This window comes from Limulus polyphemus, unplaced genomic scaffold (assembly GCF_000517525.1).
Source record: "Limulus polyphemus unplaced genomic scaffold, Limulus_polyphemus-2.1.2 Scaffold1782, whole genome shotgun sequence".
NCBI lineage: Eukaryota > Metazoa > Arthropoda > Merostomata > Xiphosura > Limulidae > Limulus > Limulus polyphemus.
Genome location: NW_013667392.1, coordinates 30282 through 43175, shown reverse-complemented (window position 1 = coordinate 43175; position 12894 = coordinate 30282). Strand labels below are relative to the sequence as shown.

Below are 12894 nucleotides of genomic sequence, written 5' to 3'. Positions count from 1 at the left end.
CAAAAAAATCAGATTTTTTCATGAAGTATTTTTACTAAAGATTTGTTTGTGAAAATATTGAGTGTTTGATTACTAGTCTGAGTGTGAAGTGATTTTCATGTCATGATTAAAAAACTATTCTTCATCCCAAAAATCTTAAATATTATTTATGTAATCTCTAAATCCTCCTAACTAAATGAGGTCTGTCAATTTGTGGACTAAAAAATAGTCATGTTTCTGTTATAATACATTATATATATATATATATACATTATTACTATTTATAAATAAGTTCTTAATCTTATTTTTCTTAAAACATAGAACAGTAAATAAAAAAGTAAAGCAGACAATGATCTCTTCTAGTTATGACCTTTGTAATCGGTTGCTGCTTGATGTAGGTTACTAAGCCTTTTAATATTGCGCACGTGAAGGATATGAAAGGAAATAATTTTTGAATAACCAAAAAATCCAAAAACGGAAAGAGGTGAGCAGGGCCACTGCATTTGATTCAGTACATGAGTGATATCTCAGCAAACAGAAAAGATAGGAGGTTCTTAATTTATATTCTAGCTTGATAATATCGGTAATTTGAGTTCCTAATTTGTAAGAAACTATAGACTTTGTATTTTGACATCACAAACATCTAATTTGAACCAATGCTGCATTCAACATACCACGTGACACACAAAAATTGATGTTTAACTAGATTTTTTAATATTTACTTTTAAATTAAGAAATTGAATAATGTATAATACTAAAATTTGAATTATAATTTACAGTTTGATACCAAACTTATTGACATAAGTTCATAAAATAGTACTTCAATAAAATTTTGAATGCAAGTCAACAAACACGATGACATGGCCTTTGACCTGTGACACATAGCGACAGTCAGTGAAGATTCACTTTTGAAATGTTCTCCTATGCACGATTTCGTTAACAAGAGAAAGGAAACTGATATTTATTTTTAACAACAGTACAGGCATTCACCTTCAATTTGAGCACTGCTTTTAAATGAAATCATAAAATAAAACTACTGTTTATCACAATAGTTTCTTGCTAAAATATTGAATGTAAACTTTGATTACAACTAACTGACTAGAACTTTACCACAAACAGTATTCAGCAGTACTCGGTAACATTACGATCAACATCTATGTAGTGTTATGTACTAAATCAATTTGACTGGTTATTATGGTTAAACATTCTTTTCTTTTAAGCAGTATGATCTTTGACATTTCAATTTATGTGTTCTAACTTTTCTTACCTCACATCGTTATAAGTCTGCTTTCTCACAATTATAGTCTAGTTTTAAAATAATATACTGCTTTTACTTAAACAACAACAAAAAGTGACCTACAGCTGATGGTACTTACTCAGGATAACCAGTGACCTTCCATTAAGTCCAGAATTTTCTAAATGAAGTGTAATCAAACCAGAGCCAAGTCGGAGGGCACGACCAAGTATAAGCAAACTCTGGTCATTCAGACCTGTGTTGCGTGCATCTAAGTATTGGATACAAGGAGTCTGAAATATTCAAAAGAAAATTATAACTTTGACATTATATAATTAAAAATTGTGCACTATATACTGAACATGAGAAAACAAATATCACTCAGAATTATACCAAACAAACAGTTTTTATCACACATTGAATATAATGAGGTTGAAAGACAGGAATAATCATAACTCAGAAATATATTAAACAAAACATATGTTGTGAATTGAAAATAGATATCTAAAAACAAAAGTAAATATATTTCAGGATTACACTACACAAATAATTTTTAACATGAACTCAACATAAAGAGGTTGAAAGATGGAGTACACTACAGCTATGCAAAATAATATAAGAACAGTAAAAGAACCTGATAAATAAGGCATCATTTGTCTATGTAGTGTTGTGAACAAATGTAACTCAACAAAAACACAATCAAGTAAGCAAAGATTATGAAATATAGTAAGTACTGTGTATGTTAAGAGCAAAAATCACAAAATCAGACATTTTTTGGCACAATTAAAGGTAACATTTTTATTAATAGTAAAAATGTTATCTTTCACTGAGCCAAAAAAGTCTGATTTTGTGTTTTTTACTCTTAATATTAGCACGACGTGCCTGATAAGATATTATAGTGTGTGTTTAATACTAACAAAAGGATCTGAGGACAATATATACAGTGTAGTGCAGGTTTCATATACAAGTTCTAAACAAATTAAAACTTTACATCATCAAAGAATCATTTACTAAGAGACAAATAATATTAAAAAATCCAAATGACTGCTAAAAACTTTCAACTGAAAGATCATTAACATTAGCTTCCAACACACATTTGGTATCATTTAATTCATACTGTTATTAATTATTAAATCAATCGTAATCCAAACTAAAACCTGTACTGACAATACTGATTTTTATTTAAGAAGATGTGACAAAATACAACAAAATTATATCCCCAAAAATAAAACACTCACTTTCCTTAGCATGCGTGAACATGACTGCCACCCCCTTAAGTCAATGCGTTTGTTGAAAGATATGTTCACGTTACAGGCTGACTCATAATATTCTATCATATCAAAAACTGCTGCTGAGCCCTGTTATAAAAGAAATCAAGTAAGTTCATGCACATAAACTAAAAACATTTTCCAAACCACACTCCATTTGCAGGTACCTAACAGTTGCAAAGGGGTCACAAGAGGTAGCAGTTAAAAATCACACACCTTCAGTATGTACATAAACTATACACATACAATTTTTTTAAATATTTAACAAGTCTTACTTTCTTTAACCCACATATAGTGCCTGAAGTTTCTTTGATTACTATCTACCACAGTGGTCCTTATCTTTTTTGCTCCATGTCTCACCTCTACACCTCAAAAAATTTGATGCTCCCTTAATATAAAAACAAATTTGGTGTTGAAAAGGTATAATAATATAATGTAAAATTTAGAAAAATTTCACACCAAAATAAGTGAGTCAACCTTGTGTTAGCTTAAACATGTTCTTTATAATCCAACAATTGGGTATTATTTCACAGACTAATCCTCATGAGAAATTTGTTACCAAAATGACATGAACTAGCCCTTTCAAGGTTTTTGTGTTAAGGTTAAACAGACCTAATACACGATCACTGTAATGCGCACTATTAAACCAAAGGGTAAGTAGAAATCAGTCTTAGGTAAGAGTCTCTCAATTTTCACTTTTTGATGCTTCACATAAATTCTTATAGGCTGAGTTATTATAGAAACTGTAATATGGTAGATCAGTGATTCTGAACGTGGGGCGCATGCCCCACAGGGGAGCAATTTGAATATGTTGGGCAGCAATTTGAAAATGCTACAATTAGAAAATTTTTTTAATGAGGGTTCCTCTCTAACAGTACCAACACTTTGTTTTTTGAGATATCAAGAACAAGTTCTGCATCAAGTTGAGTGTGTATGTGTAAACAGAGAAATAAATTAGTGTACTTCTAAACATATTTTGAATGCTCAGGATACACCAGAGTCTCTGAGAAAAATACTTGAATGCTAGTGACAACTGACTGATATGTTTCAAAACAAATCCCTATAAACATACCTCATCATCCAATCCACAGGCTTCAAGATCTACTGTTTGAAACTGGACTCTTTTAAACACTTCTTCCAAAGTTTCACAGTGTTTAGAAGTCAGTTTTTCCCCTTAGAAGCCAAGTATAAAGAGATAAGATTTCAACTGAAGATACTCATCTGTTAAACAGACTCTTCTAGACAACTGTGTTCTAAATATATAATTTTTCATAATCGTAATTAAATGGAGAAAATGATCATTGTTTAGAGAAAACCACAAATCTGTGAAGCAAATTAAAGCTCATAATCATTAAAATCAACATTATCAGGACAGTTTAAATGGACAAAATAACATATAGAAAGTGATCTCTAACAACTTTTTATTACAAGTAAAATAATACCCAAGAAAATATTGTTTTGTATGTCTTGGCATATGACTGTATTATTTATTTACCTATTCGTTAAATTGAGTAGGCTAGCACCTAAAACAGTAATATTATAAAAATTCCTTTTTGCTGCTGTAGAAAATACTTTTTTGGGGTTTATAAAAAAATTGATGCATGAGAATGAAACTTAAACATGTAACTCAAAGATACCAAAAATGATGGTATGCCATTCAAACAACTGAAAAACATTACTGAAACTATGATAAAATTAATTGACCAAACAAGCACACATTATGAATGATTATAAATGCTATTAAACCACATTATAATTAGGCTAGTTAAAAAATATGAAAATCTTAAAAGGAATACAAGTACACTACACTTACAATATCAAACATAAGGATTAGAAAATGTGTTAATAAAATTAAACACAAAAACAAGAAATGAAAGAAATTTATGTCTACAAGCGAGTTGCTGTACATACAATTTCATATTAAATTTATAAAAATAATATTTCTGTGAAAAAATCTCTAAGATATATATATATATATACCTATAACTTATTACAATATACAAAGATATTTCAATCAGCTTACCTTTCAGTATTAAGTCAGCATCTCTAAGGTCAAATGTTTTCACCTTCTGTAAAGAAAAGAAAGGTCACAATATCATTAGTGTATCATTCTCAGAATTTGGTTGATAATGTTATCTGAAAAAAAATTGTGATAAAATTCCATAACAGGAGAGAAGAAAAATAAAATAATGTAATGGTTCCTTGAAAAGGTAAAATTATATTGAACACCAGTAAAAGATTAAAACAATAGTCATATGAATCACTGTTTTTTAACTTTGTCAAGAAAGAACCTAACAAAAAACATTTTAATTGGACACAGGAAACTATAATCTGAATATTTTACTGTTCCTTCATAACTTAAGATTTTTGAGAAAATCTTAAACAATCGAAACAAAATGTTAGGACTGGCTTCATACTTTTCATTATGTTTTACATCATTCCTTCTCCACCATGCTACACTTACAATGGGTAGCTCATAAACTGGGTGTGGGTATGGAACCCTAACCAATTATATGCAAACTTGTTTTAATTAATATACACATTATTTAAATAGAAGAATTAGGTTAACAACAGTCAAGATCAGTGAGAGTTCAGTTTATAAATATTTGTTTGCATGGTTTATGGCAATTGGTTAGTCTGATAAGCAACTATTTGAGACATACTGTACCAAAAAAATAATAATATATCGCAAGATTTATTAACAAATATATACATACAAATAGTCTTTTTCAACAGCTGTATATATATATGTGTGTGTGTGTATATATATATACATATATATTGTTGTTGTTGTTGGTTTTACTGATTAAAAAGAGCAAAAGTAGAATTACTGCTCATACAACTGTTACTTAACTAGTGGTTTGAATGCATGAACAGTCACGTTTTCATCTTGACTAACTTTTGACATAACTTGCTTCATGAGTTTGACCTTTGATAGCGTCGTTCCTCCTTGATGGATGTACGTGCAATCGTTATTTTTTATTGGTATATCTTGTAACACTGATAACTCTTCAACTTACGAATATATACTGAACTACAATCCAATTACTTCAATATAAGCCCGTTAAATATTAGGCCTAAATTCAATAGAATGCAGTTATGCAAGTTATCAAAGGGATTTACAATAACTTCAAAATCACTTATTTTTAAAGTTTTTACCTCAAGACAGACTTATTTTGAACCGCTATTAATGCCATGAAAAACTAAAAGATAACATGAATTATCATCATACACAAGCATGCGATGAACAAGCTGAAATTTATTGCACATGCAATATCATTGTTTGAATAGCCACAAAGATACACTTTTGATATCAAATATTAATAACACCTATAGTGAATATATAAATATCAACATCCACTGCGCAGATTTCGCTTCATTCCTAGTCTTTCTTTGCCAAACAGTGCGTCCTGCAGTTATCAAACATTTTAATTTTAGTTTATTACACGGTATGTATAAGTATTTTTCGTATACTTATCGGATCACGTGCTCTTCGTAAGATCGTTTCGAAAAAGTTTATGGTTTGGTATATAAGAAAATGTTTATTTCATGGTCGATACGTTGTTTAAAGTCCATATCTACTGACGTGATTGAAAACTCTAACCAGTTTTACAAGACCTCTCATAATCCACCATCTGACACCTACGCAAAAACAAGGAGCACCCCCCCCCCCCAAAAAAAACAACAACAAGAAACTGTATAAATGCATCTCGGCATATCAAGTTATTTCCCACAATACCTCATATAAACGATATTTTCCTTAGTATTGTGTGTCCGTGTGTTTAAGGTCACATTCGTTACATAATTAACATTTCAAACAAATCTTCATTTCACTGGCGTAACTACAAAAGATGCCCTCCTCCCTCACGCATAAAAAGTAATTTACTCCCCTTGTCCGCAATTCTTAAGATTGTCCTAGGGTAGACGATTATGTTCAGAAAGTGCAATTAAATCCCGTTTCAGGCTTTAATCAGTTGGGTTCTTTACGTTTCTTTTCTGTAAATATTAACACATTCCGCTTAACATTTTAAGCAAGTGCAACAGCCTCGACGTTTACACAGAGCGTATGTTTTGAGGTTTGTATGTTTACTGGCTCGACTACAGTATTGGAATTTGTTCAGATCGCGAGACTATCGTTTGGCATACGTGTTAGCACTTGAATACTGTATGTACTTCCACATTGCACCCGAAAATGTTCTGTTTCTTAATTTCCTCCTTTTGAAGTTCGTATGACACACTGTGTTGTAGCCTATAGAGTGCATAATTCTTCTCGTGATTCATGGCATGCGCACGTTTTACTGACGTCATTATAGTGTCCACCAATTGACTGACAGACAACACACTACTGTGGTGTGAGTGGTTGAAATAGGTGACTCCTCCGGGCAGACTTCGGCCCCCTTTCGGGGAAATAATGATATATTAAACACTCCCCGAATTACGAACATGGACAATTAGAGACTAAACTAAGACTCCTTTTATTAACTCTACAAAAAAAATACATCAGATCATTAATTTGTTAGTATTGGTTTGTTTTGAAGTTCGAGCAAAGCTAGCGATCCCTAATTTAGCAGTGAAAGACCAGAGGGAAGGCAGCTAGTCATCATCACCCAACGCCATCTCTGGGGCTACTCTTTTACCAACGAATAGTGGGATTGACCGTCACATTATAAGCCCCATGGCTGAAAGGACGAGCATGTTTGGTGTGACGGGGAAATTTGTTAGTAATCTTTTTAATAAGAATTCTATTAACGGTTCTCAAAAAGAGAGAGAGAGAGAAAAAGACAATAAAAACCTCGCAGCATTCAGCCTAAGAATAATTTGCATTTATTCTAATTGATACAGTATTTTAAATTCGTTCATACCCATTTCAAACACACAAAAATTTAATGTGTTTCATCAAAAAACAAAAACAACTTTCACAATATCGACCAGTGACAAGTTGTACAAATCCTTGTTCTGTTTTAGGTGGCTCTTATCATAAGCTTTTGTCAGCTTGCTATAAGCTAGCTTACCTACCGGCCAGGCTTCAGATCTATTGAGCTCTTCTAATAATATCGCCACTGTTTCACGATGATTAAAATCCCATTTCATTATCACATTCCTGAATAAATTCGCCGATATAGATTAGACTTCTTTCAACCAGGTTTGATCTAATGACAATACAAAAAATCAAATACATACTTATATACGAGTTTTCCTCATCCTTACAGGCACATGACTGGGGCATGGCTCTGATTTCAAAAGTAAGGGGGGCGGAGGGAGGATTCGTTCCTACATCTGGGGCGAGACTGATGTTACGGAGCTTCAATAGAATAAGTTTGGATATAAACTTATGGGTGATGGGAGAACATACAACCTACAGATTTACCAGTGGTTGTATAACACAGTTAGTTACCAGGTAACACTGAAACACAATAAACTTTATTTCTTCTTAATGTGAGTCCTGTCAAATGTTCAATACGCCCTCTATCCACCTGAACCACACACTTCAGACGAGGTAGGACATGACAGACAACAGCATGAAGCATATCTTCTGTGATAGGCATCACATAATGTTGAATATGTTGTCTTGCTGAAGAGTTAACGTTCGGTAACCCTACTGATCAATGAGTGAGTGAATAAAGTTGTTAACCTTATCTCTGTCCTGTGTATCACATGATTCACAGGACATAATGATAAAGCTCCTGAGTATCACATATGACACACAACTACATTAATTTGACATGTAGTTGATGCTCGTGGCAATAAGAACTAGTTGTTTTGGTTTAACGTATGATATCAGAAGAGAGCTTCATACGAGCATTACACGTGATGCTCAAAGCGCATGTAAAATGATGACCAGTTACTTTCTCACAAGAGAAAATGAGAACGTAGGATAAATACAAACATTTTTTTATTTATTATAATCACTATATTTTCATTACCCATTACACTAATTTTCTAATAAACGAATAATGTTTATAAAACAAAACAAGCTTTATGGATTATGAACAAAACATTAGATGAACTAAAACGAGGAAAGGGTTAAGTGCAATTCCCAATGGCATCACGTGATAAGCACATACGCTTAAAGCGCCATCTATAGTCGTCTGTCTTCATACATGTCTCCCACTTGTGTGTTTATACACCTATTCCAACTGTCAAAGCTGTAGAAAGCGTGACTCTTTCACCACCTGTACATTTGCACTCAAATTTATTGTCAGTCAATAAACTAATGCTGTTAAAATGTGAGGGGGACAATCCCCCCCCCCCGTGTTAATGACGCGTATAACTAAATATAACTCATGCAAAAATTATCCAGCACTTTTGTTGCAGCTGATTCGTTAATTTCTTTGGTTAGAAAGAGCTCTGTATGTTTGTTTTTCTCTTGTGTGGCTGAACAATTAGGCAAATCACCAAAGACAGGAAGCGGAGAGCACGTGACCGCCTCTTATCTCTGAATTGTAGAAAAATTTAAGTCTTTTTTAGTTTGAGTTTTCCGAAAGAACTGATAAACACAGTAACATGTACGAGTGTTGAATAACTTGTTCTCTTTTCTAATTCTTAGTATTATATGTTTGTTTTTATTATCGTTTTATTGTATTATGTATAATTATATTTTATGTTTGATTTTATTATCGTTTTATTGTATTATGTATAATTATATTTTATGTTTGATTTTATTATCGTTTTATTGTATTATGTATAATTCTTTTATATAGGTTTGATTTTATTACTGTTTTGTTGTACTATGTATAATTTTATTATCGTTTTATTGTATTGTGTATAATTCTATTACATGTATAATTTTATTATCGTTTTATTGTATTATGTATAATTATTTTATATAGGTTTGATTTTATTATTGTTTTGTTGTATTATGTACACTTCGCTAACTGAAGAAACATACTCTGGTCTACATAAATCAGGTTCTGGAACGTGGTACTACAACCCAAGTCATCCCAGAAGTTTTGAAGATGTTACATAAAAAGGCAAAAATGAAAACTGTTAAAACAAAGAAATTGTTCAAAGAAGAAATTTATTATTAAGAACGTTTCAAAAGTCAGCTACTATATAGATCAGAACTAATAAATATCATTTATTAAAGTCAGCTACTATATAGATCAGAACTAATAAATATCATTTATTAAAGTCAGCTACTATATAGATCAGAACTAATAAGAATCATTTATTAATTAAAGTCAGCTACTATATAGATCAGAACTAATAAATATCATTTATTAATTAAAGTCAGCTACTATATAGATCAGAACTAATAAATATCATTTATTAAAGTCAGCTACTATATAGATCAGAACTAATAAATATCATTTATTAAAGTCAGCTACTATATAGATCAGAACTAATAAATATCATTTATTAATTAAAGTCAGCTAATATATAGCTCAGAACTAATAAATATCATTTATTAATTAAAGAAACCAATTTTACATAACAAACTGACAAATACACGATGTCATAAATAAATATTCAATAAAACGAACAACCTGTAACGATTATAATGCATCCACTCATCCGCTGGGTAGCCTCTCTCTGTGAATGATGTTTTCAGCAGTAAACCAATAATATCTCGACCAGCTTAGGAGATTTAGGTTAGCCCTACATCGATATACTAAGCTAATAATGCAAAATAATTCATAATAGTATAAATAAATGAAAAATAATAAAACGTAAAATGTATTAAACATTTAACATGTGAAACTAACATTAAATAAATAATAAAATAGGATAGAGGAGACGTAAATGATCTCTTTGGGGAGGAGAGCAATTAGGGTAGCGTCAATAATGCAAAATTAAGCGTTTTAATATATTTGTTTTTATTAACGAAAACAATAAGTAGTTACCGCAACACATACAGCATTTTAATGTGTATACGTGTATTACACCTCGTCACTCAACTCACTCTTTCACCCATTAAAAAAAGAGAAAGAGAGGGGGGTAGAAACCATGTTTATTATAGAAGATCGCGTGGATGACATAATTTTGGGAAACGCTGATATACGTAAAACTTTATATAACGCCCCCCCCCTCCCCTAGCAGCGTCTAGTGTCCAATGAAACCCATTTACACAACTTGCATTAACTGCAGTGGCACGTTAACAGTGGTAGTCGTACTAGTTGTTCATTACTGATTTAACAAATTAGTTAGAGTGTAATGTCTGAAATAGTCATTTCATCCTTCCTTAACTAGTTTACGACATATCTTTTGCCAGATATATCCAGTTATATTTTCGTGCTGATGTTCTACATGTTGTACGACATTCGTGTTAGCCTAATGTCCAAAGGTCATACACATGTACTAGTTCTTTTCCTCAAGTAAAGTTTACATCATTATGGCAACGGCCAGAAATTCGTATTACTTTGGCCCTGTGTCTGACCCTCCTTTTGGGGAGGGACAAATCCATTTCAAGGGTGACTCAAATACTTGTACAAATAGGTATGAGTTAGAAGGTTAATTGTTATAGTCGGTTATGTATACAGCGTTGGATTTTGGTATACTGCACTTTTAACATTTTGTCCGAATTTCGAAAGTAAAGCAAAATTATCTGTGTGTCTGTCTTGTGTAGACTGTTTAGAAAAACCTCTCACCCCAGCAGCTAATGAAGACCTACATCGAAGTTACTGTGAATAGTTGTTGTTTTCTTCGTGTAAAGAAAGCTCATAACTGGCTATCTGCATTCTCTCCACCGCAGAGAATCGAGCCCTGAAATTTTGGCGCTGTAAGTACGTAAACTTACCGATATCCCAATGGGAAACTACAGTAAATAAAGATTTCGCTTATTTACTGACTCGTGTTTGTTTCGTTTTTCCTTTTCTCGCCATGTTCGAAATTATCCCAAGTTGTACATTTCCTGAAACTATGTTTTACGGATACTATTAAACTTATCTAAATCCTGGTAATGTGCTTTGTAGTTAAAGAGATTTTCGAAGAATAAATGTTTGGTAGTGGCAAGAAAACCTTGGTGATCCAGTAAAAAATAATATTATCAGTATATCCACAAGCGCGACTAATGTGCACGAATTTGGTTGCTTTAGCCTTTATTATTAAGATTATTTTTGAATGAAAATCGAAATTCCAATAAATATAAATGTGCATGTTAGATATACATGACTGTTTAAGTTTAATACGAATGTTAAATTTACTTATGTTTAGGAGCAATAGTTTATCGCAGGTTTGTTTACATAACTGTGTACGAATCATACGTTGTGTAGTTCCAGTGTTATGATTTGGCACTTGTATTATTGCGTCATGTTACAAGAACATTATAAGTTTTTCTTGTTGTTTTGATCGAGGATTATTACATCATAATATTTTGTAGTGTGGAGAAAGTTCTAGGCCTCGGTCAGGCTATAAATACGCATACGAAATGTACTTCGAGTTAGTTACACAGAAAGGAAGACAAAGTTAGATAGAATATATATATCTAGACTGCGTGATTGTGAGTTTAGCCATACGTGCATATAGTGGCGATTTCTAAAGTTAAGTACCACAGATTGTATTGTAATAACACAATAGAGAAGAAATAATTCGTCTTATCAAATGTATTCTAAAGTAATTGAACCAGACTGTATTGTAATAACAGAACAGGAAGATTAAATCTTTTTGTCAAATTGTGTTCTAAAGTAATTGAATCAGTCTATGTGAACTTCTACGAAAAATACAATTATTTAAAGCTCTGGATACAACTTATTGTTAACATTTATCGCCACCATGTCACAGACACTTGCTGTAAAGAATAAGGCCCATCTATACATAAAAACCTAAAACTGCAACTTTAGCCTGAAGTTACTTCTCGTATGCATTCCTTGTATTTGCTGAAAGATATATAATGGTTGATTAGTTTGTTTGTTTGAAGTTAAGCACAAAGTTACACGATGGGCTATCTGTCCTCTGCCTACCACGGGTATCGAAACCCGGTTTTAAGCGTTGTATGTTTGCAGACATACCGCTGTGCCACTGGGGGGCCATATTGGTTGGATTGTAAAAATGTGTCACCTGGTAAAAACATTAAGTTTGTAAGAATTCGTTTATTTTGAAACAATACTTTTATGAGTAACAGTGTCATAAAAATATCACTAACACAAAAAGAAGTTAAGCAGAATTATTTTAAAAAATTATTATCAAATCTATATATATAAATGTCAATATGTGTGTTTATCTGTTCCTTATACGTTTCCACATTTCTTTATCAATCAGCACCAAACTTGACAGAGTGATAAAGGATGACATGAGGAAGGTCGTGAGGTAGTCCATTATCCCATCTAATTTCGGAAAAGCTACCAATGTTATATATCCCTCAGAATTAGAATGAAATATGTAAACACTATTGTTAGAATTCTTGAAAACAGTACGTCTTTCCTTTTAGTATTGGTACTTTTATTTATTTTTATTGCACTTTTAATGTTTATTGTG

At 31.9% G+C, this 12894-nt stretch overlaps 1 protein-coding gene across 1 annotated transcript in view; it reads right to left on the bottom strand.

Moving 5' to 3' along the window:
• Nucleotides 1–12894, bottom strand: part of LOC106464919 (protein phosphatase 1 regulatory subunit 37-like) — a gene marked incomplete at its 5' end in the record, with an annotated part of 45369 nt that overhangs the window by 17732 nt on the left and 14743 nt on the right. The window contains 4 exons of the mRNA XM_022392728.1: nucleotides 1356–1506; nucleotides 2452–2571; nucleotides 3554–3654; nucleotides 4505–4550. Of these exons, the coding sequence (XP_022248436.1) occupies nucleotides 1356–1506; nucleotides 2452–2571; nucleotides 3554–3654; nucleotides 4505–4550 (418 nt within the window). The remainder of the gene's footprint in view (nucleotides 1–1355; nucleotides 1507–2451; nucleotides 2572–3553; nucleotides 3655–4504; nucleotides 4551–12894) is intronic.